Source organism: Solea solea, chromosome 1 (assembly GCF_958295425.1).
Source record: "Solea solea chromosome 1, fSolSol10.1, whole genome shotgun sequence".
Lineage (NCBI taxonomy): Eukaryota > Metazoa > Chordata > Actinopteri > Pleuronectiformes > Soleidae > Solea > Solea solea.
In genome coordinates this window covers 24,494,288-24,521,423 of record NC_081134.1, presented here as the reverse complement: position 1 = coordinate 24,521,423, position 27,136 = coordinate 24,494,288, and the positions used below count along the sequence as shown (strand labels likewise).

Genomic DNA, 27,136 nt, shown 5'->3' with positions numbered 1-27,136 from the left:
CTGGGGTCAGGTCTTCAGCAAAGCGGATCCCTTCTTCTTTACAGACAGGAGAAGCCTGCATCTGTCTCCAGATGTCATCTCTCATTGTACGTCTCGCAAACAGAATGATGATTTGTCGATGCTTGTTCTCTGTCGCTCGCCCCACTCTGTGGACAACGTCGACCGCTTCGTCCATCTTTGTCTTCAGGTCGGGAACAATTCAAAGGCACCATCGCCGTTTGTATCTTTCTTGATTCAATAATAATAAACGACCTTGGATGTCATCATTATCTTTTGTAGGTGATTCAATCTGTTTTTCCAGGTGTTTTATTTTCGTTGTAAACTCTTTCGGCTCCTCTGAATTAAGCTGCACTGATTTAGCGATAGCAGCTAGCATGGTATTGTGTTGTTGCATCTGTTTGCTAATTCTTCCATGCGGTCGTCGACGCGTCTTCCAAGAGAGTCGATAGCTTTAGAGTATTTGCAGGGGTTGTCGCCATTCTGTCCCGTTTATTGCTGTTCGCGTTAGCTGTCTCCATCGGCGTTGAATAGTCGTGCTCGTTGTCCCTATCCGTTGTAAGCGGGAGGTTTTTCGCAGCTGGTTTCGTGCTGTGGTTTTTTTTCATGTTCGTGCTGTAACTATTCAGGAATGTGGAAAATGTGACCTCAAAAAACTATTACATCGGGACCATCGGGAGCACCGGGACGCGATGGTCATCTGCCAGTCTGCCACTGGTGTGTGGCGATTGTGAAGGACTTTCATACAATAGTTATTACACAGCAATTATACAACACAGGTGTCCTTTGTATGGACAGTAAATTCCATTTTTGCTAATATAGCCCCAGAAATACTACATACTGTAACTTTAAACGTTGGACACATTTCAAAGGAAACAAAGGTTATTGCTAAATACATATAACCAATTATACAGTTAAACTCTCAGAGCTCACCATTACACTTGTTACTTATAAAACAGGAACAGCAATTGCGATATTGTGGTAAATGAATTACCCTCTTAAATATGAACCAGTATTTTCTTTAACAAACATCCATAAAACTGAAGACGTCTTCAGTCGGTGGTAAACGCTGCCCTCTTGTGGTTATAGTGCACCTGCACCACATTTCCAGCCCTGTGCACCCAGGGATAGCTGCACGATCACGGCTTGTTCAAAGTCCGACCCATCGCTCTTGACTACCGCGGTTTCATTTAGGGACCATCAACAAGTTACCGTTTAAATGCCAAAATTTACATTAAGAAAAAAAAAAAAACATGTAAAGTATTAAAACGAAATAAAAAGAGGTGTGTGTGTGTAGCACTATGGCCCTGCACTCATTTGGAGTCATTAGGTCACATGATCTGGAAGCTATTGAGCTAAAATGCTAATATTTATATTAAAAAATATGGGAAGTATTAAAATTGAATAAAAAGAGGTGTGTCTTGGGTGCAAAATCCTGTCAGATGATGAAGTTGGTGAAAAAACCCCATTATCTCTGTCCTGGTATCATTGATGTGCACATGAAAAACTATATGGGGAATGTTGCTTGGCAATCTGTCACAGCATGAAAAAGGCACAACTTGTGCTAAAAAAACAACATACAACAGAAAGTATTTTCCTTATTAGAGGGAAGGTATATAGAACACAATGAGCAACATAATCTGGCAATTCAGATTCTGGACAAAAACCCTCAAACCCTCAGTTCAAGCAAGCCAGATGAATGAAGATAACATGATAAATATTAGACCGCATGCAATCGTTTCCTTACAGTTAGCCACACTGTGGAAAAAGACACAGTGTCATCGCCATGCGTCCTTCACAGATGAAGGGGCTCAACATCCTTGTTCATCACAGAGAACTATGCACACTGCAAGCACACCACTGGTTGGTGGGGGAGGTATACTGTATGACTGTTTCTCATAATGGGACAAAAAGAAATCAAGGGACATTTAGAATAGATAAAAATGTGTGATTAATTGCGATTAAATATTTTAATTGTTTGACAGTACTATATAATATAAATAGGCACTACTATACTACACTACTACACTGTGAGATCAAGTATAAGAGTATTATTGAAAGACACGTTGAGAAGTAATGCACATCATTTATTTGAGGAGGTCATTTATATTTTATTGTTTTAGTAATTATTTACATCCAAGGCTTACAAAGAGGAAAAGCAAAGTAAACACATAAAACAAAGGCCAGTAACCCAACATGCTCTCATTCATTACACACAATGCAACACTCTAATGTTTATGTTGTTGTTTAACTTGTTTGAAATAAAAATAATCTAGTGTGTGTCGTGGTCGTCTCTCTTCGACAGGCCTGAGCAGCATCAGCGCCAAAGTTAGCTCCACTTTAGACGACGACTTCCTGTGTTCAGAGGACAGAGTTTGGATGAAAGGACTGAGAAGAGGACAGATGGATGTATCAGTTGCACTTTGTCAAACTGGTAATACTTCGCTAAACTTCACAACTTACAGACCCTGTGCTGAAATATGATAAAATGAAGCCATCAAAAATGAGCCGTCCCTGTTTATTTCTGGCAGATATTTTGTATCTTCTCTGCCAGCTCCAAGCAGTGCAGGATACGGATCTTCTCCCTCTGCAGTTCTTCAACGCCCACTTGTCCCAGAAGCTTGCAGGAGAAGTGGATCATGTCCTGCATGAAGAGGCCCCCAGTGCCCCCCGCTGAGGGAGGTATCTGAGTCAAAGAGCAGGTGGCAAACTGAAAGTTGATTTTCTTGCCTCTTGGAAGTCCTGGTCCCCGTTCCTCAATCCACGTCAGAGGTCTACAGAGACATATCAAATCAGCTGTTGTGTTGTGTGTGGTTGTACGAGGAACAATCTTCAGAGATCAGAACAAAAGATTTCAAAGTCCAAAGTCAGACTCTAACAAAGCTGAACTGACTGGTGAAGGAGAAATTGCTGTTGGCAAGATAGAGCAGTGAATACCATGTTTAAGGTATTATACATGCAGATGATGTCTCGTCACTGTGTTCACACATGAAGAGTAAAATCAGTGATGGTTTGGAAAGTTATTAAAAACACTCATTCAAAGTGCATGCACTTTTCAGATTTGTAAGATTATAAACATTATATACAAAAAGTCTGACGGTCCACATCTTGAATGCTGTAGGATCCAGATCCAGTTTCCAGGCTATTCCATCAGGGTTCTAGGAAGTGCATTTTATTATTATTATTATAATATTATTTTGATAATTTGCGGGCGCTTTAACGTAACACCCTCAACTTTACGTGTCAGTGTCAAAACCATGTTGATTTCCTCGCTATAACATGTTGTGTCCGTGGCTACAGTGTAACCCAGCGTCGCCTAAACTCTTCATAAAAGTTAGCCTGATCAGGCAGCCATCGCTTTCAACTCATACTTTTTATTACCAGCATCGAAGCATGGAAGTAACAACAAACACACGCGAAGTATCGCATCGTAGTTCACGCCACGCATGACATTTCTCACGCGGAGAAGTGATTCTGAGTCGTTTAAATACCTTAAAGACTGTTTGGGTGACTAAAAACTTTGACCAGACAAAAAACAAAATGACTACTTCCGTTTTCTTTGAGATTCTGGGGTTTGTCGTGATAAACTGTTTGCTAGCGAGCTGAGATGTCTTTGTTTTGGAAAACACACTTTATTCATTTATAATTCCTAAAGAGGAGGAAATGAAGTCGAGAAGAAGAACACAGAGGAGCAGACTCTTGCTGTGAGGCTGCAGTACCACTGATGGAGAAAGAGGGAGACAGAGAGAGCAGGACTACAGCCAAACCAGCTCTGTGTTTGTGTACAGTATGTCATCAAACTGACACTCATGGTGAAACTGTTTGATGAACAGGAAGACACAGGAAACCAGTGTTCAGGTTAGTATTCTGTACAGACACTGATGAACAGCATCGTTCATACACGCGTCAGGTGCAGGTGAACCTCGCTTCTCTACATGTTTGTTGAACAGGAAGTTCAATAACTGCGTTTACATTTAGATCCTAGACAGACACTGACGAGCAGCGGCGTTTAGCATCTAGATCAGCTGGTGTGCTCGGCTTCCCCGGAGAATGTCGCTGAATTTTACACGATTTGAAAGCTCAGTTCAAAATAACTTCTTGATGTGGCTAAGGGCAGAACCTTGCCAAATGCAGAGGTCCTGGAACTGAGTCAAATCAAGAGCTGATCTAGCAAACGGGGGAATTTGTGGTTCTTTGGTTAGAGTGTGGTTTCTATGATGGTACGATCAGCCACAATATATATATATATATATATATATATATATATATATATATACAGTATGTCCCCTTTCAGTTTGTTGAGGCAGTGTCATGTTTTGGTCAGTATATTTTGAGTATAGTTCTGCTCAGTTGGCCTCTTCAGATTTCTACTTACTTGCACAATTATCATTCATTTGTAATCTTGACATTTTTCTGCTTTTGACGGCTCGGCCGAAACATGTCGGCACAAAATGTTTTCCTTCTTAGTTTGGACACACGTCAACGTGGCGGATCAGCTTCCATCTCTGACAGACTCTCTCACATTACATGTCAATTAGCAGACGCTTTTATCCAAAGCGACTTACAATGGAATTGAGTACAATCAGCCAGGGGTGGAGTCAAACTCTCACCTGTTGTCCCGTGTCAGCAGCTTTGCTGTCATCTTGCTGTAGTTACTGACGGTGTCCTCTAGGGCGGCTGCGGTCACGACCAGCTCACCAAACAACTCAACCAACCAGGTGAGGCGAGAGATTCCGCTGAATGCTGGGAAACCAAAGCCAGGTTTCAGAGGTCCACCTTCAACACACGCACACGCACACACACACACACACACTGTGAGAAAATGTACTTAATCTCCAACAATTTCAAATTTACAAGTCACTGTCAAACCAAATCAAATCACTTGTATTGTCATTAAGCTGTACATACAACAAGTAGTGCAACAAAAAGAGAGAGCGTTTCACAGGGATCTAAAAATGTAAATATTTAAATACACATTTACAATATGTACCCCCCCCCCCCCCCCCCCGACACACGCACATTCACACTTCCCTAAGACGTTAAGCAGCAATTGTCAGTGTAGAGATCAATGTAAATGATATATAGCAGCAGCCTGTTAAATTGCAGTATGGTTAAACATTGCAGTACAGTTAAAGTGCCAAGTGAAATGCTATGTAATTACAAAAAGAGAAAAGAAGAAAACAAGGCTGGAGAGAAATAAAGCAGAGCAGATTAAGGTGCAATAATGATTGTCGTCCAGATTCATATCAGCAATTCAGCATTCTGACAGCTTGTGGAATAAAGCTGTTGATCAGTCTGTTGGTTCTGCCTTTTATGCTCCGGAAGCGTTTGCCTGATGGCAGCAGTTCAAAGAGTTTGTTGAGAGGGTGTAAGAGGTCATTGACGATGGTCAGTGCCCTCTTCTTGCAGCGGGACTGGAATAGTTCTTGGATAGAGGGGAGGGAAACTCCGATGACCCTCTCCGCCCCCCTGATGATCCTCTGCAGGGCTTTTTTGTCTGACATACTGCAGCTGGAGTACCATGTGGAGATGCAGTATGTCAGGACGCTCTCAACTACACCTCTGTAGAAGGTCGTGAGGATGCTGGGTGGGAGAGAGGTTTGTTTCAGCTTCCTCAGGAAGTATAGTCTCTGCTGGGCCCGTTTTGTGATATAAGAGGTGTTCTTATTCCAGCTTAGGTCCTGCGAGATCTGCACTCCTAGGAACTTGATGTTCTCCACTCTCTCCACTGTACGGCCGCTGATGCTGAGGGGGGGGGGGCGTGCTCTGGTTGTGACTTCCGGAAGTCGATGATCATCTCCTTCGTTTTGTCCACGTTGAGCAGCAGATTGTTTTCCCTGCACCAGTCCTCCAGGTGTTGAACTTCGTCCCTGTACATAGCTTCCTCACTTCCGTGGACGAGTCCCACCACGGTGGTGTCGTCCGCAAACTTGATGATCTGGTTCCCCTCGTGTCTGGGTGCACAGTCATGTGTCAGCAGTGTGAACAGCAGTGGGCTGAGCTCCCCGGGCGATACTCAGTGTGGCAGCCCACTGCTCCTAATTCTAGGATGGGTCAAAATGCAGAGGAATACTTTCCCGGGATTAATAAAATGTAACTTTAAAGGCTGAGCTGAAGTCAATGTACAGGACTCTGGTGTACGTGTCTCTATGGTCCAGATGAGTGATGACGGAGTGCAAGGTGGTGGATATTGCGTCCTCTGTGGAGCGGTTTGGACGATAGGCAAACTGGTATGGATCAAGTGTTGCAGGGAGGCTGGCTGTGATGTGTGATTTGACGAGCCGTTCGAAACACTTCATCACAGTAGATGTCAGTGCGACGGGACGGTAGTCGTTTAGACAGGATACAACTGGTTTCTTCGCAACAGGTACAATGGTGGATGTTTTGAAGCACCTGGGGACGATGGCCTGGCTGAGGGAGATGTTGAAAATGTCTTCAGCGCAGTCTCTGAGCACACGTCCCGGGATGTTATCTGGGCCTGCCGCTTTCCGTGGGTTGACCCTCATGAGGGTTTTCCGTGTGTCTGCTGCACTGATGATGAGCGCTGGCCCCGCAGCAGTTGGAGAAGGGCCGTGCCTCCAGAGAAGGGCAGTGCCTCGTTTGTGTGTGTGTGTGTGTGTGTGTGTGTGCGTGTGTGCAGCGTGTAGCCGTGCAGTGATGACTCGGCCCACGTTGAGTAGGTACTATTTTGTAGTGGAAACATAACCTAAACGAGGAAAAGGGCTTATAGTGCTGTGATTCATTAATTATGATATGTAATTAATTGATCTAATTAATCTAATTTTTTAAATCGCACCTAAAAATGACTTAAAGCCCTCAACTTTACCTTTTTCGCTTAAATTCATTATTACATTATTGTGGCTGATCAAAAGATTGATATATAACAAAATAAGTGGCTGTATAAAGTCATTTATTGCTTTAACAAACGTGAACAGATTCAGCCATTTACATTCTGCTGTGTTCTTTTTTCAAACTCCAAATAATTAGATTAAATACAAACCAGTTTAGTTTGGTGAAGAGCTTTGCTATGGCTAAGGCGATAATTTGACACCCCTAGTTATAGACACAGCCAGATCTTGAGTTCCATCAGTGAAGTGTGTTTCTTTCAGCAGGAAAACATGTCCGACTGGTGCCAATGGGAATGTATATTGTTTCCTGTGCTAGTTTTGTTTGGAAGAACTAGAACCTCGGGCCTGGGCACAGTAGACCTATTCAATAATCTGCAGCTCATCACCATCACAGTATTATCAACGTTTCTGCATTTCCCATGATTTAATGACAATATTCATTTCTAGAGTAGCCTGATGAGGAAAACAAAACATTCATCTACTTAGAGCAAGACAAAAGCTTAGTAAAACATGGCTGTGACTGTTTAAAAATAACAACAAATAACGGTTTTAGCTGCTAAACAACCACATCTGAAGGTGATGTAGAGGTTTCAGGTGAGGCTGCTCACTCCCCTGCACCAAAATTCCACTGACAAAAACTAAGTTTTTAGCTCAGAGAACACACAAGCTGCTGGTCTTCTGCTGTCTCATTTATTTATTTTACTGTTCCTGGGGTGCATCACACTGATGTCACTAAATAACACACTTCAACTCACTATGGAGGCAGAAGTGGATCAACAGCTCCTGTAATGTGTGAGTTACAAGCTTTCTTCGTGTTGGAAAACTCTGGGTTCAAAGTTCCACACTTACCTGTGAAGTGCAGAGAGCCCTCCTGCAGGCTTTTACCCTCCACCTCCTTCTTCAGTGCTTTGAAATCTTCTGTCAGCAGCTCGATGTGTTCCTCATGGAGAACCACACCTGAGACACACACACACACACACACACTTGTTTTCAGACAGTAAAATGGAGCAAATTTGGGAGTTAATGACTTAAGTCTTTAAGTCGACAAACTTGTCACTAAACTCAGTCAGTAACTTGCCATGAGAGAAACTTTTTATGCTAACACCATAGAGGGCACTATGAAGAAGAAGATATGAATCATCTAAAATAATTTATAAAAACAAGCAACATTTAAATAAATGAGTCTCTCTCTCTCGTTACATTACATAAGATTAATATCAAATTGTTATTATTATTATTATTATTATAATGACCTTTTTCCTGAGCCAAATCCCACAGCTCCACAGCGGTCTTGTAGCTCATGGTCATCGGATACTCGACGCACACGTGTTTTCCTGCCTGCAGAAAAGCTCTGTCGAGAAAGAACAAATGTGTTTCCTGCTCAATGCAACGCAATATGGAGGACAATGAATGCCATAATAACAAAATAATAATACAAATAAAAGAAAGAAATACAGAAAGAGATGAATTAAATGAATAAATAAATAAAATAATAAATAATTAAAAAAAATAATAAATACAAAAATATAGTTAATACATGTATTTATGAATGTGATTTGTAATGTAATATAATGTAATGTAATGTAATGGTCGATCTTTATTTAATTATTTCCTCATTTATTTATTCTTTTATTTCTGTTTCATATGCTTATTAGGTGGGAGGGTCTGAGGCTCAGTCTGAAGCTAGGACTGGTCAACTTGAGTGTGAGGATTCAGTTCGACTACTTCTGCCTGGTTTACCTCACTAACTCTTGTTACTTCAGCCCAGTGGAGATTTTCCCACTCTGAGAGGCGTTTGTAAAAAAATACTGTTTCAGGTCCTAAACGCCGTCTCCGTGTGGACAGAACGCGTGTAGAACCTGATAATGTAATAACTTCCCGATAATGTAATAAAGTGCATTTCCCAATAATGTAATACACTTTTTACCAATAATGTAATAAAGTATTTCATTAACAGGAGGTTATTACATTATCAGGTTAGCCTTCATTTCACAGGTCCTGATAATGTAATAATTCCCCAATATTGTAATAATTTAACAGCAGACCACCCGTTACTTGGGTTCAAATGGTGATACTGTGTAAGCAACGCAAGCTCGAGAGCTCTAGCGCCACCAACAGGACAAAGTTGGACATGCATGTATGTACATTAACTTTTGACTTGTTCATCTGTTTTTCACAAACGATGTATCACTGGAACCCTTCGGCCAAGCCGAGTTCTTAATGTTTTTTTCGGCCATATTGGATTTGATCCATAACCTTATCAGGACCTGCGAAATGAAGGCTAACCTGATAATGTAATAACCTCCCGTTAATGTAATACTTTATTACATTATTGGTAAAAAGTGTTTTACATTATTGGGAAATGAACTTTATTACATTAATCGGGAAGTTATTACATTATCAGGTTTTATTAAATTATCAATGGACTCAAGTGCAAATTTTTATTACATTATCTGGGATTTATTACATTATCAGGTTTTTACAGCGCCTTTCCAACAAAAAAAACGTATCCGTACATACATAATTATTAGCCCTATTTGTTACATCGTGCAATTTAATACACACCTGTTACTTGTTTTATTTTTATGTTATAATTACACAAAATCCATGTCAATAGTTTGTTAGTGTTTTAATTATTTGTATGCCTCTGTTTAACAGACCGATCAAGCCTTATCAAATATTACAAGGTGTAAGAAAGAAGCCCAACACTAGGTAATAAATGTCTGACAGAACCAAACGCAGAGATGTGCAGCATCTGCCTCGCCTGGTCGGGGTGAGACAGAGGAGAGGTGGGGGAGAGAAAGAGAGAGGAGCAGCCAGGAGAGATGAGAGGTGGAGACAACAAATCAACAAACAAACAAACAATAGCAGTAGAAGAATTATGTTAAAATAAAGCCAACAAGAGAGAGAAGGGGAACATGAACCAACAGCAAAACAATAAGACACAAAACAGACCAACTATTCAATACAAACAACAAGTAGAACAATAAAATAGGCAACCTAGAATATCCATCATGTGGCTAATTCTTCTAACATCTGCGCGTTTCCTCTCACCTCGCCTCGCCACGGCATGGCACGGTGCCGAGGCGAGGTTTAGTACCTGCTCTAGTGAGGTTCCAAGCTAGCTGAGGCGATACTATAGGTATTATTTTGTAGTGGAAAACCAACCTAAATTGTGCCGTGGCGAGCCAGGGCTATACATTACCTGATGTTGTCCTCATGGGACACATTCTCAGTGCAGATGAAGGCCGCCTGAATGTCCTCTCTGCTCACTGCCTTCTCCATGGAGATCTGACTGACTCCCTGATGAGTGCCCACACTCCTCCTGGTTACAAACACACAGACAACACGTTACACTCGGGCTACAAGGTTCACTCACACGTCCACATTCCACAGCCCGTCTTGTACAAAGTACTTTTTAAAAAGGCCAGGCTGTTTCTTTTTGTGCAGTTTTGGCGCCCCCTTGTGACCAGTTCATAGATACTGTTTAGTTTTAATCAGGCATGTTTATGGCCACCTAAAGCTAGGACCCATGCCTCTATTGGATGTTAAGAAAAACAGGATTTTGTTCAAGTTCTCCCTCTCAATTGTTAATCACTATGTGTGCGTGCATTACCAAGTAAGTGTCTTAATATAAATACTTATTTGTGATCATAGGTTGTTTATGTGTGTTACGAATGATGCTAATTGTCGTATCTTGAACTTACTTTATATTATAACCTCAGCTAATTTGCATAGCACAGAAGAGACACCTTGTAGAACCTGATAATGTAATAAATCCCCGATAATGTAATAAAAATGTGCACTTGAGTCCATTGAAAATGTAATAAAACCTGATGATGTAATAACTTCCCGATAATGTAATAAAGTGCATTTCCTAATAATGTTATACACTTTTTACCAATAATGTAATAAAGTATTACATTAACAGGAAGTTATTACATTATCAGGTTAGCCTTCATTTCGCCAATCGGAAGTAAGCCAATTTCTCTGCAACCCTTGAACATATTTTAACCAAACTTGGTACAAAGATTCATGACATCATCCTGGGGATACCACAAAAAATGGTGACCTTTGATCTCTGGGGGCGCTGTGTTTAAACTGTTTACTTAATTTCAACACACAACAGTACACACACAACATACAAGTAACGTATATCCAGAAAAGCAACCTCATTTTAAAGCCATCATTTTAGAACTTAGAACTCTATGGTTGATGTCTTCATCATGACTATTTTTAACATGGATTTGAACTTTCTTTCGGCATCCAGGCCTCCACCACTCCTTGTGGTCTCCTTGCAAAATAAGTAATACAATATGAATGTTTTGAAAAAGTTTGAGATATCAACACATTTACAAAATTCTGTATATAGATAGAACTCACTTGTCACTTCTACTTCCAGTATATATCTCTGACTTGGTATCTCCCATAACTCAGATACTTCAGCACAAGCCATGCTCTCATCCAATGACAATGCTTGGCAAATCTATGTACCAAGTTTGGTTAAAATATGTTAAAGGGTTGCAGAGAAATTGGCTTACTTCCTGTTTGGTGACCTCAACGTCATGTTTGATTGGCTGCCATGGCCAAGTGCCTTTGAATTTCAAGATGTTGAATGCATTCGTGTGGCATGGTCTGAAGATCATCTGAACGATGTTTTGAGAAGATTATACAAAATGTGTGACAAGAGAAGCCTTTAAAAGGTTATGGATCAAATTAAAGATGGCAGAAAATCCAATATGGCCGAAAAAAACATTAAGGATGCGTTGAACTCGGCTTGGCCCGAGGATTCCTGTGATACATCGTTTGTGAAAAATGGATGAACAAGTCAAAAGTTAATGAACATACATGCATGTCCAACTTTGTCCTGTTGGTGGCGCTAGAGCTCTCGAGCTTGCGTTGCAAGAACCCAAGTAGACAACCCAAGTAACGGGTGGTCTGCTGTTAAATTATTACAATATTGGGGAATTATTACCTTATCAGGGTCTGCGAAATGAAGGCTAACCGGATAATGTAATAACCTCCCGTTAATGTAATACTTTATTACATTATTGGTAAAAAGTGTATAACATTATTAGGAAATGCACTTTATTACATTATCGGGAAGTTATTACATTATCAGGTTTTATTACATTTTCAATGGACTCAAGTGCAAATTTTTATTACATTATCAGGGATTTATTACATTATCAGGTTCTACACACCTGCATGTCATATTTACTTTATTTTCTGTCTGTATTTGTATTTGCAGAAACCACACATGTTCGAAATAAACACGTTAAAGACAAGTTGGACTGGTTATTGCTCAAATGGACAATATTATGTTCTAGCTGGACATACAGCAGCGGTTATCTACCCCACAAAATTTTCATATCAGCCAAAACAGTTTTCAGTACTTGAAAGCAATACTTAAATAAAGTACAAGTACCTTAGCAGAAAATGACATTGGTAGAAGTTAAAGTCACCTTTTAGAATATGACTTAAATAAAAGTCCAAAAGTACCGGACATTTACTGTACTTAAGTATCAAAAGTCATTTTCTCAACAAGGTATTTTTATTTAAGATTTCACAACACACACACACACACACACACACACACACACACACACACACACACACACAATAACTAATCCCTAGTCACCACCCCCCACCCACCAGACCTGTATCACGAAATAAAGACAGTCATTTTGCATATTTGTTGATAAGGCAAACCATGTAAATAGATATAGCAGGGACAAAAAGAACATATGTACCAACATAAATAAGAGGTTCTGTATTATAGGGTTACATATTCGGTTTCCATTTGAGTTTCCAGAGTCACTGCTTCAGGTTAAACCCGATCTTCCAGATACCATCATTTTTTTAGTGGTTCCGTGTGTGTGTGTGTGTGTGTGTGCGTGCGTGCGTGCGTGCATGCATGTGTGTATTTGGACCTTGTTAGGACTAGTCGTCCTCACAGAGACTAAAACTGGGTCCTCATGAGGCAGAACATAATTTCTGGTTGAGTTTAGGACTAGTATTTCAATTGTGGTTAGGTCAAGGTTATGGTTAGTCATAACCTGGTTATGGTTAAGGTCAGGGATAACGCTTTGTTTAGGCTGTCCACATGAATGGAGATTGATGTGTTAGTGTGTTACCTGGATACAAATCCTCTGACCTGGAGCTTCTCCGCAGGACTTCCAGCCAGTGGAGCTAACATGTCTCTGATCCTCACGCCGCCTGCTATGCCAAGGCCAACCACCACAGCTCCAGACATACTGACTGAGAAACAAACATCAGAGGGAGGAATGAACAGTATTGTCATGTTCATAATATTCAGTCAGTCATCATCTACCGCTTTATCCTCTGCCAGAGGGTCGCGGGGGGTGCTGTGCCAATCTCAGCTACATCGGGCGATAGGCGGGGTACACCCTGGACAGTTCGCCAGTCCATCGCAGGGCCACACACAGATAGAGACAAACAACCATTCACTCTCACACTCACTCCTATGGTCAATTTGGAGTGTCCAATTTACCTATCCCCACATTGCATGTTTTTGGACTGTGGGAGGAAGCCGGAGTACCCGGAGAGAACCCACGCACACACGGGGAGAACATGCAAACTCCATGCAGAAAGGCCCTTGTTCCAACCGGGGCTCGAACCCGGGTCTTCTCGCTGCAAGGCGAGAGTGCTAACCACTACACCACCGTGTGGCCCATGTTCATAATATTGCTTAATATAATTCATTTAACAATAATTGTAAAAAGTGATGTAAAAATAAGAACCTTCTAGGGACATATTATGATCATGAGAGTTAAAACACGGTGGAAGGAGGTTGTGATTCAGCTCACATGCTGTCACTAAATACACCAGACTCTTCTGTTAAAGATTAGGATTTTAGAAATTTCCTTGCGAAATATTGGATATGAACATGTGTTTTTTCTGGATTTTTACGTCTTTTTACGGCATCGTGGTTTGATTCTGGTGTCTCATTTCTCGGTGGCTCAGCTGCTTGGAACCTCATCAGCGCAGATTAGGGCGACTACCTCCAGTCAGACAAAATGTGGGACAAGTAGCATGGTAAAGTGGGACAATGAGGGACAGACGTAATAACTTTAAGATAAGATATATTGTCAATCTAATTTACCAAGAAACGTTTTTTAAACCCACCGACCAAAAGATTAAGACACTACCTGACCCAAAATATAACCCAAAGTTTCTATAGCTTAAGGCATAGGCCTATAAAAGACAAAACACTAATTTTGCAACATCTCGTCTTTATTGGGACTATCAAATTAGTCAACTGTCCAAAGGACCAGGCATTATGCAACTAAAAGAATGCACTCAGTGAATCAAATTCACCTTCAAATAAAAGACAAACATTTTTAGGCCTAGCCTACTTAAGTTCAACCAAATATAAGGCCTAGCCTATACAGTGCAAAATATTTAGGGCTTGACTATAGAAAGTTTAACTATTTCAGTGCAAATAAAGTAAACCAAAATCTGTTTTGATAAGAACGGCTATCTGGGATAAAAAAATAAAGAATCCTCCAATCAAGCAGACACATATTTTGCCTCTGTGTCAACACAATCCAGATGGTAGCAGGCCAACAGCATTCCCCAGCACCATGAAGAGGGAGCCCATCACCGTGTTAAAAAGCTTCCACAATGTTCCTCTAATGACAGAAAGTAGGTCTTCACTGCAGGCCAGCTGACATGAAGCCTTGAGACAGCAGGCCATATACTTAGCCATCTTGTAGGTACATGCCTCAGTACAGCATGATAGTCTTGATCCACAAATTCAAACAATGATTTCAGTTCTTCAGTGCGCTTTGCAGATGATGAGTCTGTAAATCGATGTCTATGTCTAGTTTGTCTCCAGCATATTTCGCACAGTTAAGCACGACATGAGCCATACAATTAGCCTTGATAACGCCAGCATTGTCTGCCTTCAGCTTCTGATAAACACATTTGAACTTTTCATAATTCACACTAGCGTTATCAGCAGTGTCAGCAGAGATCATCTCCAGTCTTAGGCCATTCTCCTTCAGTTTGTTAGTAATCTGTTATCCATCCATCCATTTCCCACCGCTTTATCCTCCACACCAGATGTTACGTAATCATGGCGTAAAGGTATGACGTCACAGAGAGTGCCTCGTGCTGCTCTGTTGTGTTGGCACGAGGACCGCTCCAAAGTCCGACCTTTTACCTCTGACTGCGGCACATACCTGCTTTCCGCCGCACACACAGATCGATCGAGCAGCCGCGACACGATCCACAGCAAAGACAGACGCAGGAGAAGCTGTTTTCACTCTGACACTGTCTCACTCTGCGAGCCGCAGCGACACGGAGGTGCGCTTCATACTCTGCACGAGTGGGACAGGCGGAGGGGCGGAGCTGCTTTTATAAGCCTCACAGTCAGTGTTGAAATGTTGAAGTGAGATAAATGGAAAATAAAAGCAAAGACAGTAAGAAGATCACATTCATTCATCACCCCAACTATAGTCCTCTATTTCTGTTGTATCATTTGTGTCGTAACAACTTTGTTGCATTGCATTTTGTGTGTTTGTTTTTATTTATGTTTTTGTCATGCCTGAGCTGTTGAACAATCATTAACAGCTCAGGCATGATACATTACAATAAAGTATAACTCAATAAGAACGTAATATAAAAAAAAGGAACAGAAAAACCTCCCCATTCTACTGATAATATATAGTTATAATAATAAATAATAATATAACACACTGACCAGGACTTAAAATACATATAGTAAATATAAAACACTGTAAAAACACCAGACAGTCAGACAGACAGACAGACAGATAGATGTTTGGTTACACCACAATGCACAATGTTGTCCATGTCCACACAATGTCCCGAGTACACATTTTAAAATGTAGGTTTATCTGGAAGAACACAATGCAGTTAGAAAAAGGAACAGTTGAATTTGATGCATGTTCAGTTTCCTTGCTCTCCTGTCTGAATGCTAATCATCTTTACAGTGTCTTTCTGAAATGCTGTTGTGTTCTCAGGGTGTGGTCACTTCCTCTTCTTGTAAACACTGTGTGTCACATTCAACATTAAATCATATACATATAAGCTGTAATTGTAAATTCAACTGTCTTTGTATATTGAATCTTTTGAAATACCCCTGCATCCTGTTTTCTTTCCCACAGATGATATCAGATAACCATTTGTGGCTTCCTATTTTCTATCCCATTATTGATCCTGCAGGACATCCCAAATGGGAAAAACTTCACCCTCGTCCCTGTTACAAACAAAGAACATGCCAGGAGGTGACATGATCAAGGATCCTTTTGATCATGTCTAAGGAATTTAATTGTGATCTCGATACCTTGTAAATGTCTTCCTGTTTTCCACATGTTATTGTATATATATATATATATATATATATATATATATATATATATGTATATATAGTAAGTCATTGCTTTCTATTTTACTTGATTCATTTTGCATCATAATTCTGCTTTTTTATTGCAAACGATACATCATTCCATATCAAAACAAACACTATGTTTTGTTTCCTGTTCAGCAAACACTGACCCTGATGATGAGCAGACACTTCTCTATCTGATGTGTGACATTTACAGTGAAAGCACTGAACTGGAGGCCGTTCTGAGTTTGACCCATAGTCACATTTACTCCCAGGTCTGTAATATGTAGATAAAATAGATTAACAACTGCTCCTCCTGTCCAGGGAGTAGCCTGCATATAGCTGATGTGTCAGCTGAGAGCCCGTCAAAGTGTGCAGGAGTGTTAGTAAGGGTAAAGCTTGCTTAAATAATGCTTAAAATAGTGTGTTGTGATACATAAATGAAGTGTGACTTAACACAGAAACGTTTAATAAATGTTAACTAAATAAATACATTTACAATTACTTAAAGCTTTTAATGTAATTTCTAAACTGACAGTTAACAGTTGTTACTGACATTTACAGTACCTTTACATACCAAATACATTTATAAAATTATTAAATTAACTACAGTAAAGTGTTAAATAAATTATATTATATTATATTATATCATATTATATTATACAGTATTATATTATATTATATTATACTATATTATATTATGTTATATTATACAATATTATATTATATAAGTCCTCCGTTATAGTTCGCTGGTAACAGACACCGCCTGGCAAAGTGAGCCAGAGCACGAATGGAACGAACGTACACCTGATTGGCTACAGTCTGTGTGACGTTGGCGGAAGTAAATGGAGCAGCATTGTTTGACCGATGGAAACCAGAGGTGAGTTTGTTGACGTTAATATCAGTGAGGGACTTTATATATAATTATATATATATAATGTGTATATAAAGTTATTATTAAGACACGTAGAGTCTTAGAGAGTAGGTTAATGTGTACGGGCAGCCGCAGTGACATTGTGTTTCTTTAACAGGCGACATTGTTGACGGTTTTTTTTTTGTCATATTTAGCTGTAAATCTTTGTGTTAGCTCGTTACTGCTTTGTTTGCTAATATGTATGATGCTAATGCGCATTCACCTGTGTCTTGTTGTTGCACCTCTAAGTCTTTACATAAATAAAGTGCATTAGTAGTGTTATCATTTATAATTGAGTAAATATTTTACAGTCGTTTGACTGGACTGAAGTCATTAAACAAAATTAACAGAGGTACATGCATATTCAGTTTAACTTGTGTGTTGCCTCTTTGTTTGTTTGTGCACTTCTGAAAACAACATTTTGGAGACAAAAGTCTTTTTCAGGCAGGACATTCACGTGTGAGAGGAAAACATACAGGGGGGTGTTAGCCTATGTTAAAGGTGACATAGAATGCTTGTATCACACATATATGTTAGTTATGGAGGTCTACTTACATATATTAACTTGTTTTCATGATTAAAAACCTCCTAATCGCTGCAAACGAGCCGATCAAAATATCTCCTCGCTGACGCTCTCGTCAGCCGCGCTGTTTCAGACCAAACAGTTGCTGTGATTGGCCAGCCAACGAGAGCTTTCCTACTGTCCTGTGATTGGCCAGGTACCTGGAAGTGACGTAATAGATAGACCAGCTCTCAGATACACAGCTCCCCCTCTGGCACGGTGGATGCTCTGCATCCCAGCAGCTACAACGAGACTAGTTCTTCTTCTTCTTCTGCGGTTGAATGTACGCAACCGGATGTGCCCGGACTAGTGCCCGCACCGGGAGGCGCTACGGTGGTGAGGATTTCTGATGACGACATCAAATTAAGGAAGTGTCGATCCACTTCGCAGAGCCCAGGAAAACAATACAACACTATTTTCTCAGCAGTGGCTGAACTGTTTGTTCTGAAACTTTAGGGTTTCATAAACGAGGTAGTGACGCAGATACACACACAAACGCAGCGTTAATTGGAGCTTCCGGTCTATGTGGGCTTTAAAGGGTTGCAGAGAAATTGGCTTACTTCCTGTTTGGTGACCTCAACGTCATGTTTGATTGGCTGCCACGGCCAAGTGTCTTTGAATTTCAAGATGTTGAATGCATTCGTGTGGCATGGTCTGAAGATCATCTGAACGATGTTTTGAGAAGATTACACAAAATGTGTGACAAGAGAAGCCTTTAAAAGGTTATGGATCAAATCAAAGATGGCAGAAAATCCAATATGGCCGGAAAAAAACATTAAGAACTCGGCTTGGCCCAAGGGTTCCAGTGATACATCGTTTGTAAAAAAACGGATGAACAAGTCAAAGGTTAATGTACATACATGCATGTCCAATTTTGTCCTGTTGGTGGCGCTAGAGCTCTCGAGCTTGTGTTGCTTACACAGTATCACCACTTGAACCCAAGTAACGGGTGGTCTGCTGTTAAATTATTACAATATTGGGGAATTATTACATTATCAGGACCTGCGAAATGAAGGCTAACCTGATAATGTAATAACCTCCCGTTAATGTAATACTTTATTACATTATTGGTAAAAAGTGTATTACATTATTGGGAAATGCACTTTATTACATTATCGGGAAGTTATTACATTATCAGGTTTTATTACATTTTCAATGGACTCAAGTGCAAATTTTTATTACATTATCGGGGTTATTACATTATCGGGGATTTATTACATTATCAGGTTCTACTCCAGGTGGCTCAACAGGTGAGCGCTCTCATGTCCCTGTACAGGTTGACCATGTCTACCTCTGTGAGTGTGTTATACTGTTGTCTTTTACTAGGTTGTTTAACATGAAAAGAATTTAAAACAATGTGTACTTTCTTGTAAGTACCAATTGATTTAACAGAATGTGTTCAGATGACATGATAACTTAGGGATCAACAGTGAAAATGTCAGTGCCAGGTGATACTAGACTGTGTGTATGCACTCTTACACAGAAGGATGAGGGTCTCCACCAGTCACCTGCAGCAGCTGGCTATCTTCACCACTGTGCTGACCGGCGGAGGGGTCGCCACCATGTACTACCTGATGCAGAGTGAGTATAGCTGATTCAAATGCAGTTCCACCGCTTCACATGATACTGTTTGTGTTAGAAAAACGTAACGGAGCAAAGAAGAAGTGTATTAACTTCTCTCTCTCAGGAGAGGGTTATTTTGGGGTTTAGATGCATCACCTATGACAGTTTACAACAGGTTCACAACAGAGGTCTATAGGTCAGGCCTGGACACTGCCTTGTTTGGGCTCTGGTAAGCCCAGAGAATGTACATATATATATATGTATATATATATATATATATAGTTGCTAAACTGTATGTGTGTGTATGTATATATATATATATATATATATATATATATATATATATACATATATACATACAGCAGGAACACAGCAGCTCAGTTATCAAACTGAGCTGCTGTGTTCCTGCTGAATCTCCGAACAATTCTGCTGGCAGGCTTTTAAAAGTTCCCCGACATCATCCTATACCTCACATTTGTCCATTTTAGGTATAGGCATAGTTGCTAAACTCGTATTTGGTTACAAGTCAGGCATCAGCTTGACTTGTAACCAAATACGAGTCCTGTGTCAGAGGTTTCTTTCTGCACCATCAACTCATCACCTGTCGTTCGTAAGAAGGAAGGAAGCCTGACAAAAAAAAAGACACAGTTTCACTCCAGTCTTCTGTTCAGTTTTTTTTGACTCAATATGGATTGGGTGCCAAGAGAGAGAGGAACTGTGGTGTTGTATGAGGAAGTGGAAGAGAACGATGTGAGGGTGGTGCAGGACACACCTGATTCCGATGAACAGCCTCGATATCAGGCTTCTGCAGAGTTTGATGATGAGCTGACCATATGGAGCAGGGCAATATCTAAAACATGCAGGGCAGTGTTCCCTGAGGACCAGAGTTGGGAAATGCTGTCTAAGAGACAGGGGGCGCTGGAGCTGGAAGAGCTGAAGATTTTCAGTGGGAGTGATCAGGACGGTCAGAGATAGAACCGAGCGTATTCAAGCTCAGCAAGGCTCAACAGTTAGGAGGGAGAGTGATTCTATAGACAGAGGATGTTAAAGGCGGAGCTGCCAGGCAGGAGGAAAAGAGGAAGACCACAGGGAAGGTTCATGGAGGATGTGAGCGAGGACATCAGGACAGTAGCTGTGGTGAATGCTAAAGGGAGAAGCCGGAAGAAGAAGTCTAAAAATACACACTTCTCAAAACCCTGAAAGGGCCCTTATACAGTGCCCTCCAAAAGTATTGGAACAGTGAAGCCAACTCCTTTATTTTTGCCGTCACCTGAACACATTTGGGTTTGACATCAAAAGATGAACATTTCAGCTGTGTTTACATCAGAAACTGACACACGACATATAAGATGGCACCTTTTGTTTGAAGTATTGAACCAGATAGACTTAAAAAGGACTAAAGTGAATAAGACTTCATATTGGCCATGACGTGACCTCCACCGTGTTTCACACACAAGCTTGTGTTTGGGATTCTTTCTCCAAACTTTGAACTTGCCATCACTTTGGTCAAAGTTCATCTTTGTCTCGTCAGTCCATAAAAACATGTTTGAGGCTCTTCTGGTGCAGCCTCTGTGCGTTTGTTCTAGTCTTCTGTGATACCTTCACACCTGCCCTCTGGAGGTTGTTGCTGATGTCACTGTCAGTTGTTTTAGGCTCTCTGATGTTTTCCTTGGTCTACCTGTCGGACACCAGTGGGTTCTTTCTTCTTCAGGATATTCCAAATGCTTGGACTGGTTCTGGCCAATGTTTGTACAATAGCTCTGATCGATTTCCCATCTTCTCTCTTGTGGTTTCACCCATAAACAGCTCTGTGGTTTTCATGTTGGTTCCACTTTTAAATGCAGTCTGCACACGCAAAAACCTGTCCTACCCATTCTGATACTGAGCTATTTATTGTTTGAATAAACACTGTAATAGGACACATGTTCAAATACTTTTGCTCACATTAAAAATGGGTGGGTTCAAACTAAAGGTGCCATCTTCTGTGTTGTGAATCAGATCCAGATATAAAACCTGGAAGTAAAAGCTGAAATGTTCGTCCTTTGATGATCAAACACTCAAACAATATAAAATATCAATAGTTCACCTGTATCCTCATGAGTAACTGCACCTGCTCTGCTGGCTTGCTGAGATGTCTGTGCTGTTATTATTATTATTATAATATATAATATATGTTATTATTATAATAATATAATATAATATAATGCAGTTTGATAGTAGACGGGTTATGTTAATATCCTGATCAAACACTCACACACCTGCTCTGCTGGCTTGCTGAGATGTCTCAGTGCTGTTATTATTATTATTATAATAATATATAATATATGTTATTATTATAATAATATAATATAATATAATATAATGCAGTTTGATAGCAGAAGGGTTATGTTAATATTCTGATCAAACACTCACACACCTGCTTTGATCCCCACCAAAGCATGTGTGTGTATGTAAATTGTAAATGGTTTGCTTTTACTGTATGTAGCACTTTTGTAGTCTCGATGACATTCACCCATTCACACACTGCCAGCGGTCATATTTAAGGATTATTCAGTTGGTTTTCAGACAAAGTTGAAACATTTTGATCATTGTTTTTGTGATGATGTTTTTAAACGTTGTGTTTTGTTCACGAACCAAGATTCTTGCAAAGAAACCAGAAAACATTCACATTTTGAATTTTAGCCTCATGTAAACATGATTGCTGTTAATGGAAACAAAATGACATCAGTTTAAGTTTCCAAAATGGGAAAAAACGAATAAGACAGGTGCATAAACAGCAAATTGTGGATCATTGAGTAGGAAACAGACTCTCGCACACTGTTGAAACTTGCATGAAGGATTTTATTGTTGTTCAGACCTTCATCAGGCAAAACAATGAACACACACATTTGTAACATTTCCACATTCTCATGGTTGTGCTTTAATAAGTGACATTTCTGTCTGTTCCCTCAGAGAAATTCAGCGAGTCAGACTGGCACAGACTGGCTCTGCAGAAGTTGGAAGCATGTCCAGCTGCCTTGGAAAGCCTCGGAGTTCCACCTTTAAAAGTCTACAACATCCACCTGACGGACAGACACAACCATCTGGATCGGGACAGTGCGCGGGTCGGGTGCTGTATTTAACAACGTTATCAGTGTGCGTGTGTGTGTGGTTTCTCTGGATACTTCATCCACATGAGACATTAGATTTATTGGACACTCCAAATTGGCCAAGATTGTTTTGGTTTGTTTGTGTCACTTAAATACATCTGTGCCAAGTAGTTTGATCATGAAGTCACTGAATAACACATTTGAACTTAGGTCAAGGTCAAGGTATCTTTATTGTCCCAAAGCAGGGAAAATAGGTTTGCAGCCAGGAAGATGCACACACACAGATATTCAGACATAACACACAGATGGACAACAACAGACAACATCATGAGCAGTTTAAAAGAACCAATAGTAAAGATAAAATATGATTTAAAAAAATAATAATAATATATAAATAAATAAATAAGCAGCATGGACGCATAAAGTGCAAAAAGTACAAAAAGGGCAGGTGAAAGATGCCCAAGCAGGTTTCCACTGCCTGAACAATCTGTATCCAATAAACATGAGCACCAGGAAATTACAAATCATTGATAAATGATCTGCTATTCAGCACCAGAATGGCAGTGGGGACAAAGGAAATCTTAAATCTCACCAACGGCCTGACGGCCAAAGTACAAATTCAGACTGAAGAGGGTGATCTGCGCAGTCCAAAAACAAAGAAGCCTTTCTGCACACTTGTCTACTATACAGGTCAGTAAGCTGGACTTGACTCCTCCCTGTAACCTTACCGGCCACTTTAACAAGGTTACCAAGCCTGTTTCTATTGGCCAAGGTCAGGTTTCCATACCAAGCAGCAATCCAGAACATAAAAACCGATTCAATGAAACTTCTATAAAAGAGGGTCATCGTCTCTGAGCGGACATTAAAAGATGACATTTTCCTCAAGAAATAGAGCCGTTGCTGAACTTTCTTTGTTGTGGAGGCAACGTGAGCATCAAAGCATCATTTATCATCCACAACCACGGCCAGGTATTTATAGCTGTTCACCAGCTCAATATCTGCACCTTAAATGCAGGTCAATAGAGGACAAGGACTGGACTTCCTAAAACTGACCATCATATCTTTTGTTTTGGACACATTTAGTTGGAGGAAGGATTCAAGATGGAGGAGCAACTCCTACATGTTGAGATATGAAATGACTTGTGACAGTAGCGTCGTAGTTGTTGTTGTAGTGGCTGCCGTCAGTGTGAGTAAGGGTATGAAAGACAATTGCTGCACATAGACGTGCTGTATGAAAGTGTGAGTGAATGGGTGGGACTGGGTGAATATTATATAATATTATATATATATATATATATATATATATATATATATATATATATACATATAAAGATATTGTTTACCTTTTGTTACATTTCCATGTGTAAAGTCAGCTCATCCACAGAGTGTTAGAGCAGAGCTGTAAGTCAGGTCCTGTCTGTGTTGCAGATGAAGATTCCTGTGACTGGGTCAAAAAGTGGTGGTTACGTGTTTACTTCTACAACGAGAGACCCTGAGACCAACAGGTCAGTGTTCCAGTCTGTCTTCACTGGAAATGACATGTGACAGTTGACCACAGGGCTACGGCTAACCATTATTTTCCTAATTCTTTTCGTTGAGTATACTGAGTATAACTGAATGACAGTGAAGTCTAAAAAAATGTCCATCGATTCTTCCCAAACCTTGAAATGATGACGAGCATATTGTCCACAAACCAACAGGATTCAGTTTGAACGACTTCTTTGTTCTGTGGAGCAAACAAACCATTATTATGAAAGATGAAAAATCGATGATTCGTTTGTCAAGATAGTTGCACATTCATTTAGTCATCAATGAGTTGTTGCAGCCTTAGTTGACAATGGCAACCTTTCGCAGAGGTCACAGAGGTCAGGTCTATCAGGTCTATTCAGTGATGTGTTGGTCGATCTCCGTAGATTGAAGGTGAACAGTGAACTCTCAGAACTGGTCCCTGGTTCAACACGTCTACATGTTTGCATGCTGCCACATTGTTTGTCTTTTCACTTTATGATAACTTTAATTTGCTTCCCTCAGTCTCTCTAGCTTTATTCGTTCTGTCTCAGCTTCTGTGATTGTATAGACTTTGTATTGTCTACAAAATGAAAAATGTAAAGTTCTGATAAGGCCTGAGTGTGTCTTTGGACCCCTGCAGGTGGAGACTGAAACGGGTGGTGCTGCAGCTGCGTGAAGGACAGATCATTGACCTGCTGACTCCTCCCCCTCCTGCTACAGAACAAGCCCAGACTTCAGAGCTCACACATGAAGCAGACACTGACCTCTGGCACTGACAGAGTTCCTGTTGTTCTGATGACGGAGGTGCACGGGACTCACAGTTGCTGAGCTTCGGTACTGTATCTGGTTTTGAATAAACAGTGTGATTGTTGTTGTTTGTCTTTTCATTTATTTTTTCATAGAAGAAACAGAGGGTGAAGAACCACCCAGACGTGGAAAATAGAATAGAATAGAAATACTTTATTCATCCCAGAGGGGAAATTGTTTTAACACAACAGCAATACAATACAACAAATATTTAACATAAAATGTACAACAGTGAGAAAATAGTGCAAAAATAAAACAATAGCATAAAGGATCTCACGAAGAGACAATGAGCAGTCAGTTCTTTACAGAGAGTTGTTGTAAGTCCTGATGGCTGATGGCAGGAATGACTTCCTGAATCTGTCCTTGTGACAGCGGAGCTTTCTGAATCTCCTGGAGAATGTGCTCTCCTGGGCCTGGAGGATGATCAGGGTTATCCATGATGGTACAGTTTCTTCAGCATCCTCCTCTCCACCGCCGTTTCCACAGTGTCCTGTTTGCAGACGATGATGGAGCCGGCCTTCTTGATCAGTTTGTTTGTTGAGTTTGTTAGTTTCACCGGCTCCAATGCTGCCCCCCCCCAGCACACCACAGCAAAGAACAGACTGGTGAATAACATCTCGCTGCATACATCAGGATCGCAGCCTGCTCGTCCCCTTCCTGTACACAGCACTGGTGTTAGCCTTCCAGTCCAGTCTGTTGTTCAGCCTCACACCGAGGAATTTGTAGTCCTCCACCATCTCAATGACCTCCCCCAGTACCCTCAATGGTTGTGGAGCTGTCCTCTTCCTCCTGAAGTCCACCACCATCCACTGTCACATTCAGAATCAGGCGGTTCTCACTGGCCCACTTCACAAAGTCAGCTACCACTGTCCTGTACTCCCCCTCCTGTCCATCCCTTATACACCCCACCACCGCAGAGTCATCCAAGAACTTCTGCAAGTGGCATGACACAGAGTCATATTGAAAGTCTGAGGTGTATATGGTGAACAGGAACGGGGGACAGCACAGTTCCCCATGGGGCTCCTACATCACTAACCACCACATCAGACAAACTGTGGTCTGCCTGTCAGGTAGTCAGTGATCCAGGAGATGGTGGGCGTGTCCACCCCCACCACCTGCAACCTGTGTGTGTGTGTGTGTGTGTGTGTGTGTGTGCTTACCACAATGTCCTGCTTCCTGTGCAGATAGATATGGTGTGTTTGTGGGGGCTGTGTTCTTAGAAAGTCTTCATATGTATATATATATATAAACAAAGAAAATATATATAAACAAAAGTGACAACGCGTCACTCACGTCTACCAGGGCAAAACAAAAGCAGATAACCAGTGGCAGTGTTTTGAAAAAGAATTGACAGATTCATGTTTTTTAAGTGGAACAGTAAATCCTCAAGCACACAGTGAGGTTTCTGACCCTGATGAGACGCACACAACTTATCCCAGCTGACAGGGCGGTAGACAGTGTTTGAATGAATGAATGAATGAATGGATGAATGAATGATGCATACATTATGTTACACGTCTATTTTAATTGGTGACATGGCATTGTAGCTTACTGTACTAGCAGTCACAATCACTGCTGTTGTGGTCTGACATGCGCACTTAATAATGATAATAATTAAGTGCACTCAAGTATCGCATATTTGCTCTTTTTCATGTTTTTATGTAACACACTGTCTATGTACAATATACATATATATACAGTATATTATATATATATATATATATATACTATATTTAGCAATAATAATCTTTTATTAGTTTACTTTTTGCATTAATCCAGTCATGTTTTGTTGAAACCTTTTGTGTCAATTAAATGGGGACCTCACCCGAACATGGACATTGTTTGTTGTGCGCGTCAAAACAGTCTCCCACTCCTATGCAGAGTGACTACAGGAGGGCAGGATAGTCGCTATATGCGTCATCTTGTATCCGTGGAGCATGCCGTATCTGTCCAACTGATCATAGAGAAACATTGCTATGTGTAAGGTTTACAAGTTGTTAGTTTATATATTTTAGTATTTAGTATTTTAATTTGCTAAAAAGAAATTGTTTATACAGTTGGCTATTTACACATTTATGTTCCCAATTGTTATTTGCATATTTATATGTTGAAATATTTACAGCAGCATGTTAAAAACTTTAAATAATTAGCTGAATTTGCCTTTGTGGTTCTGACTCATATTTTCCTGTCTAAGTCCTTCTAGCTTCTGAGTGGTTACTTCAGACACACGTGATGCTTAACAAAGTTGTGAAGCTGCTGAAGTGTGGAGAATAATAAAGTGCTGCTTAAGGAAATATCCATCTCCATCTGGCTGTCTGTTCACACCTAGAGTGATCCAACCACCACACATTAAACCCTCACGTTACACTATGTCTAAACAACCGCAAAGTCCTCAGGTGCTGCGTAAAGTAAATGCGTAAACCCGGAGAGAACCCACGCACACACGGGGAGAACATGCAAACTCCAAACTCG

General features: G+C 40.5%; 2 protein-coding genes across 2 annotated transcripts; one reads left to right on the top strand and one right to left on the bottom strand.

The window, feature by feature from the left end:
• Positions 1-2,063: 2,063 nt before the first annotated feature.
• Positions 2,064-15,184, bottom strand: blvra (biliverdin reductase A). The gene is made up of 7 exons (XM_058646266.1): positions 15,053-15,184; positions 12,983-13,106; positions 10,051-10,170; positions 8,099-8,196; positions 7,695-7,802; positions 4,608-4,773; positions 2,064-2,771 (listed from the first exon to the last, which is right to left on the bottom strand). The coding sequence occupies exons 2-7, from the start codon at positions 13,099-13,101 to the stop codon at positions 2,516-2,518; spliced, it is 867 nt and encodes a 288-aa protein (XP_058502249.1). The 5' UTR covers positions 13,102-13,106; positions 15,053-15,184; the 3' UTR covers positions 2,064-2,515.
• A 1,819-nt stretch (positions 15,185-17,003) lies between these two features.
• On the top strand, positions 17,004-24,728 carry LOC131466375 (cytochrome c oxidase assembly factor 1 homolog). The gene is made up of 5 exons (XM_058639967.1): positions 17,004-17,101; positions 19,180-19,277; positions 22,212-22,363; positions 23,777-23,853; positions 24,498-24,728. The coding sequence occupies exons 1-5, from the start codon at positions 17,067-17,069 to the stop codon at positions 24,631-24,633; spliced, it is 498 nt and encodes a 165-aa protein (XP_058495950.1). The 5' UTR covers positions 17,004-17,066; the 3' UTR covers positions 24,634-24,728.
• The last annotated feature ends 2,408 nt before the right edge of the window (positions 24,729-27,136 follow it).

Coding starts and splice junctions, on each gene's coding strand:
- LOC131466375 (XM_058639967.1), top strand. CDS start 17,067: ATGGAGCAGCATTGTTTGACCGATGGAAACCAGAG. Junction 17,102..19,179: donor TTGACCGATGGAAACCAGAG/GTGAGTTTGTTG, acceptor ACTCTTACACAG/AAGGATGAGGGTCTCCACCA. Junction 23,854..24,497: donor AGAGACCCTGAGACCAACAG/GTCAGTGTTCCA, acceptor GGACCCCTGCAG/GTGGAGACTGAAACGGGTGG.
- blvra (XM_058646266.1), bottom strand. CDS start 13,101: ATGTCTGGAGCTGTGGTGGTTGGCCTTGGCATAGCAGGCGGCGTGAGG. Junction 8,197..10,050: donor TCCCATGAGGACAACATCAG/GTAATGTATAGC, acceptor CTTTCTCGACAG/AGCTTTTCTGCAGGCAGGAA. Junction 7,803..8,098: donor GGATTTGGCTCAGGAAAAAG/GTCATTATAATA, acceptor TGTGTGTCTCAG/GTGTGGTTCTCCATGAGGAA.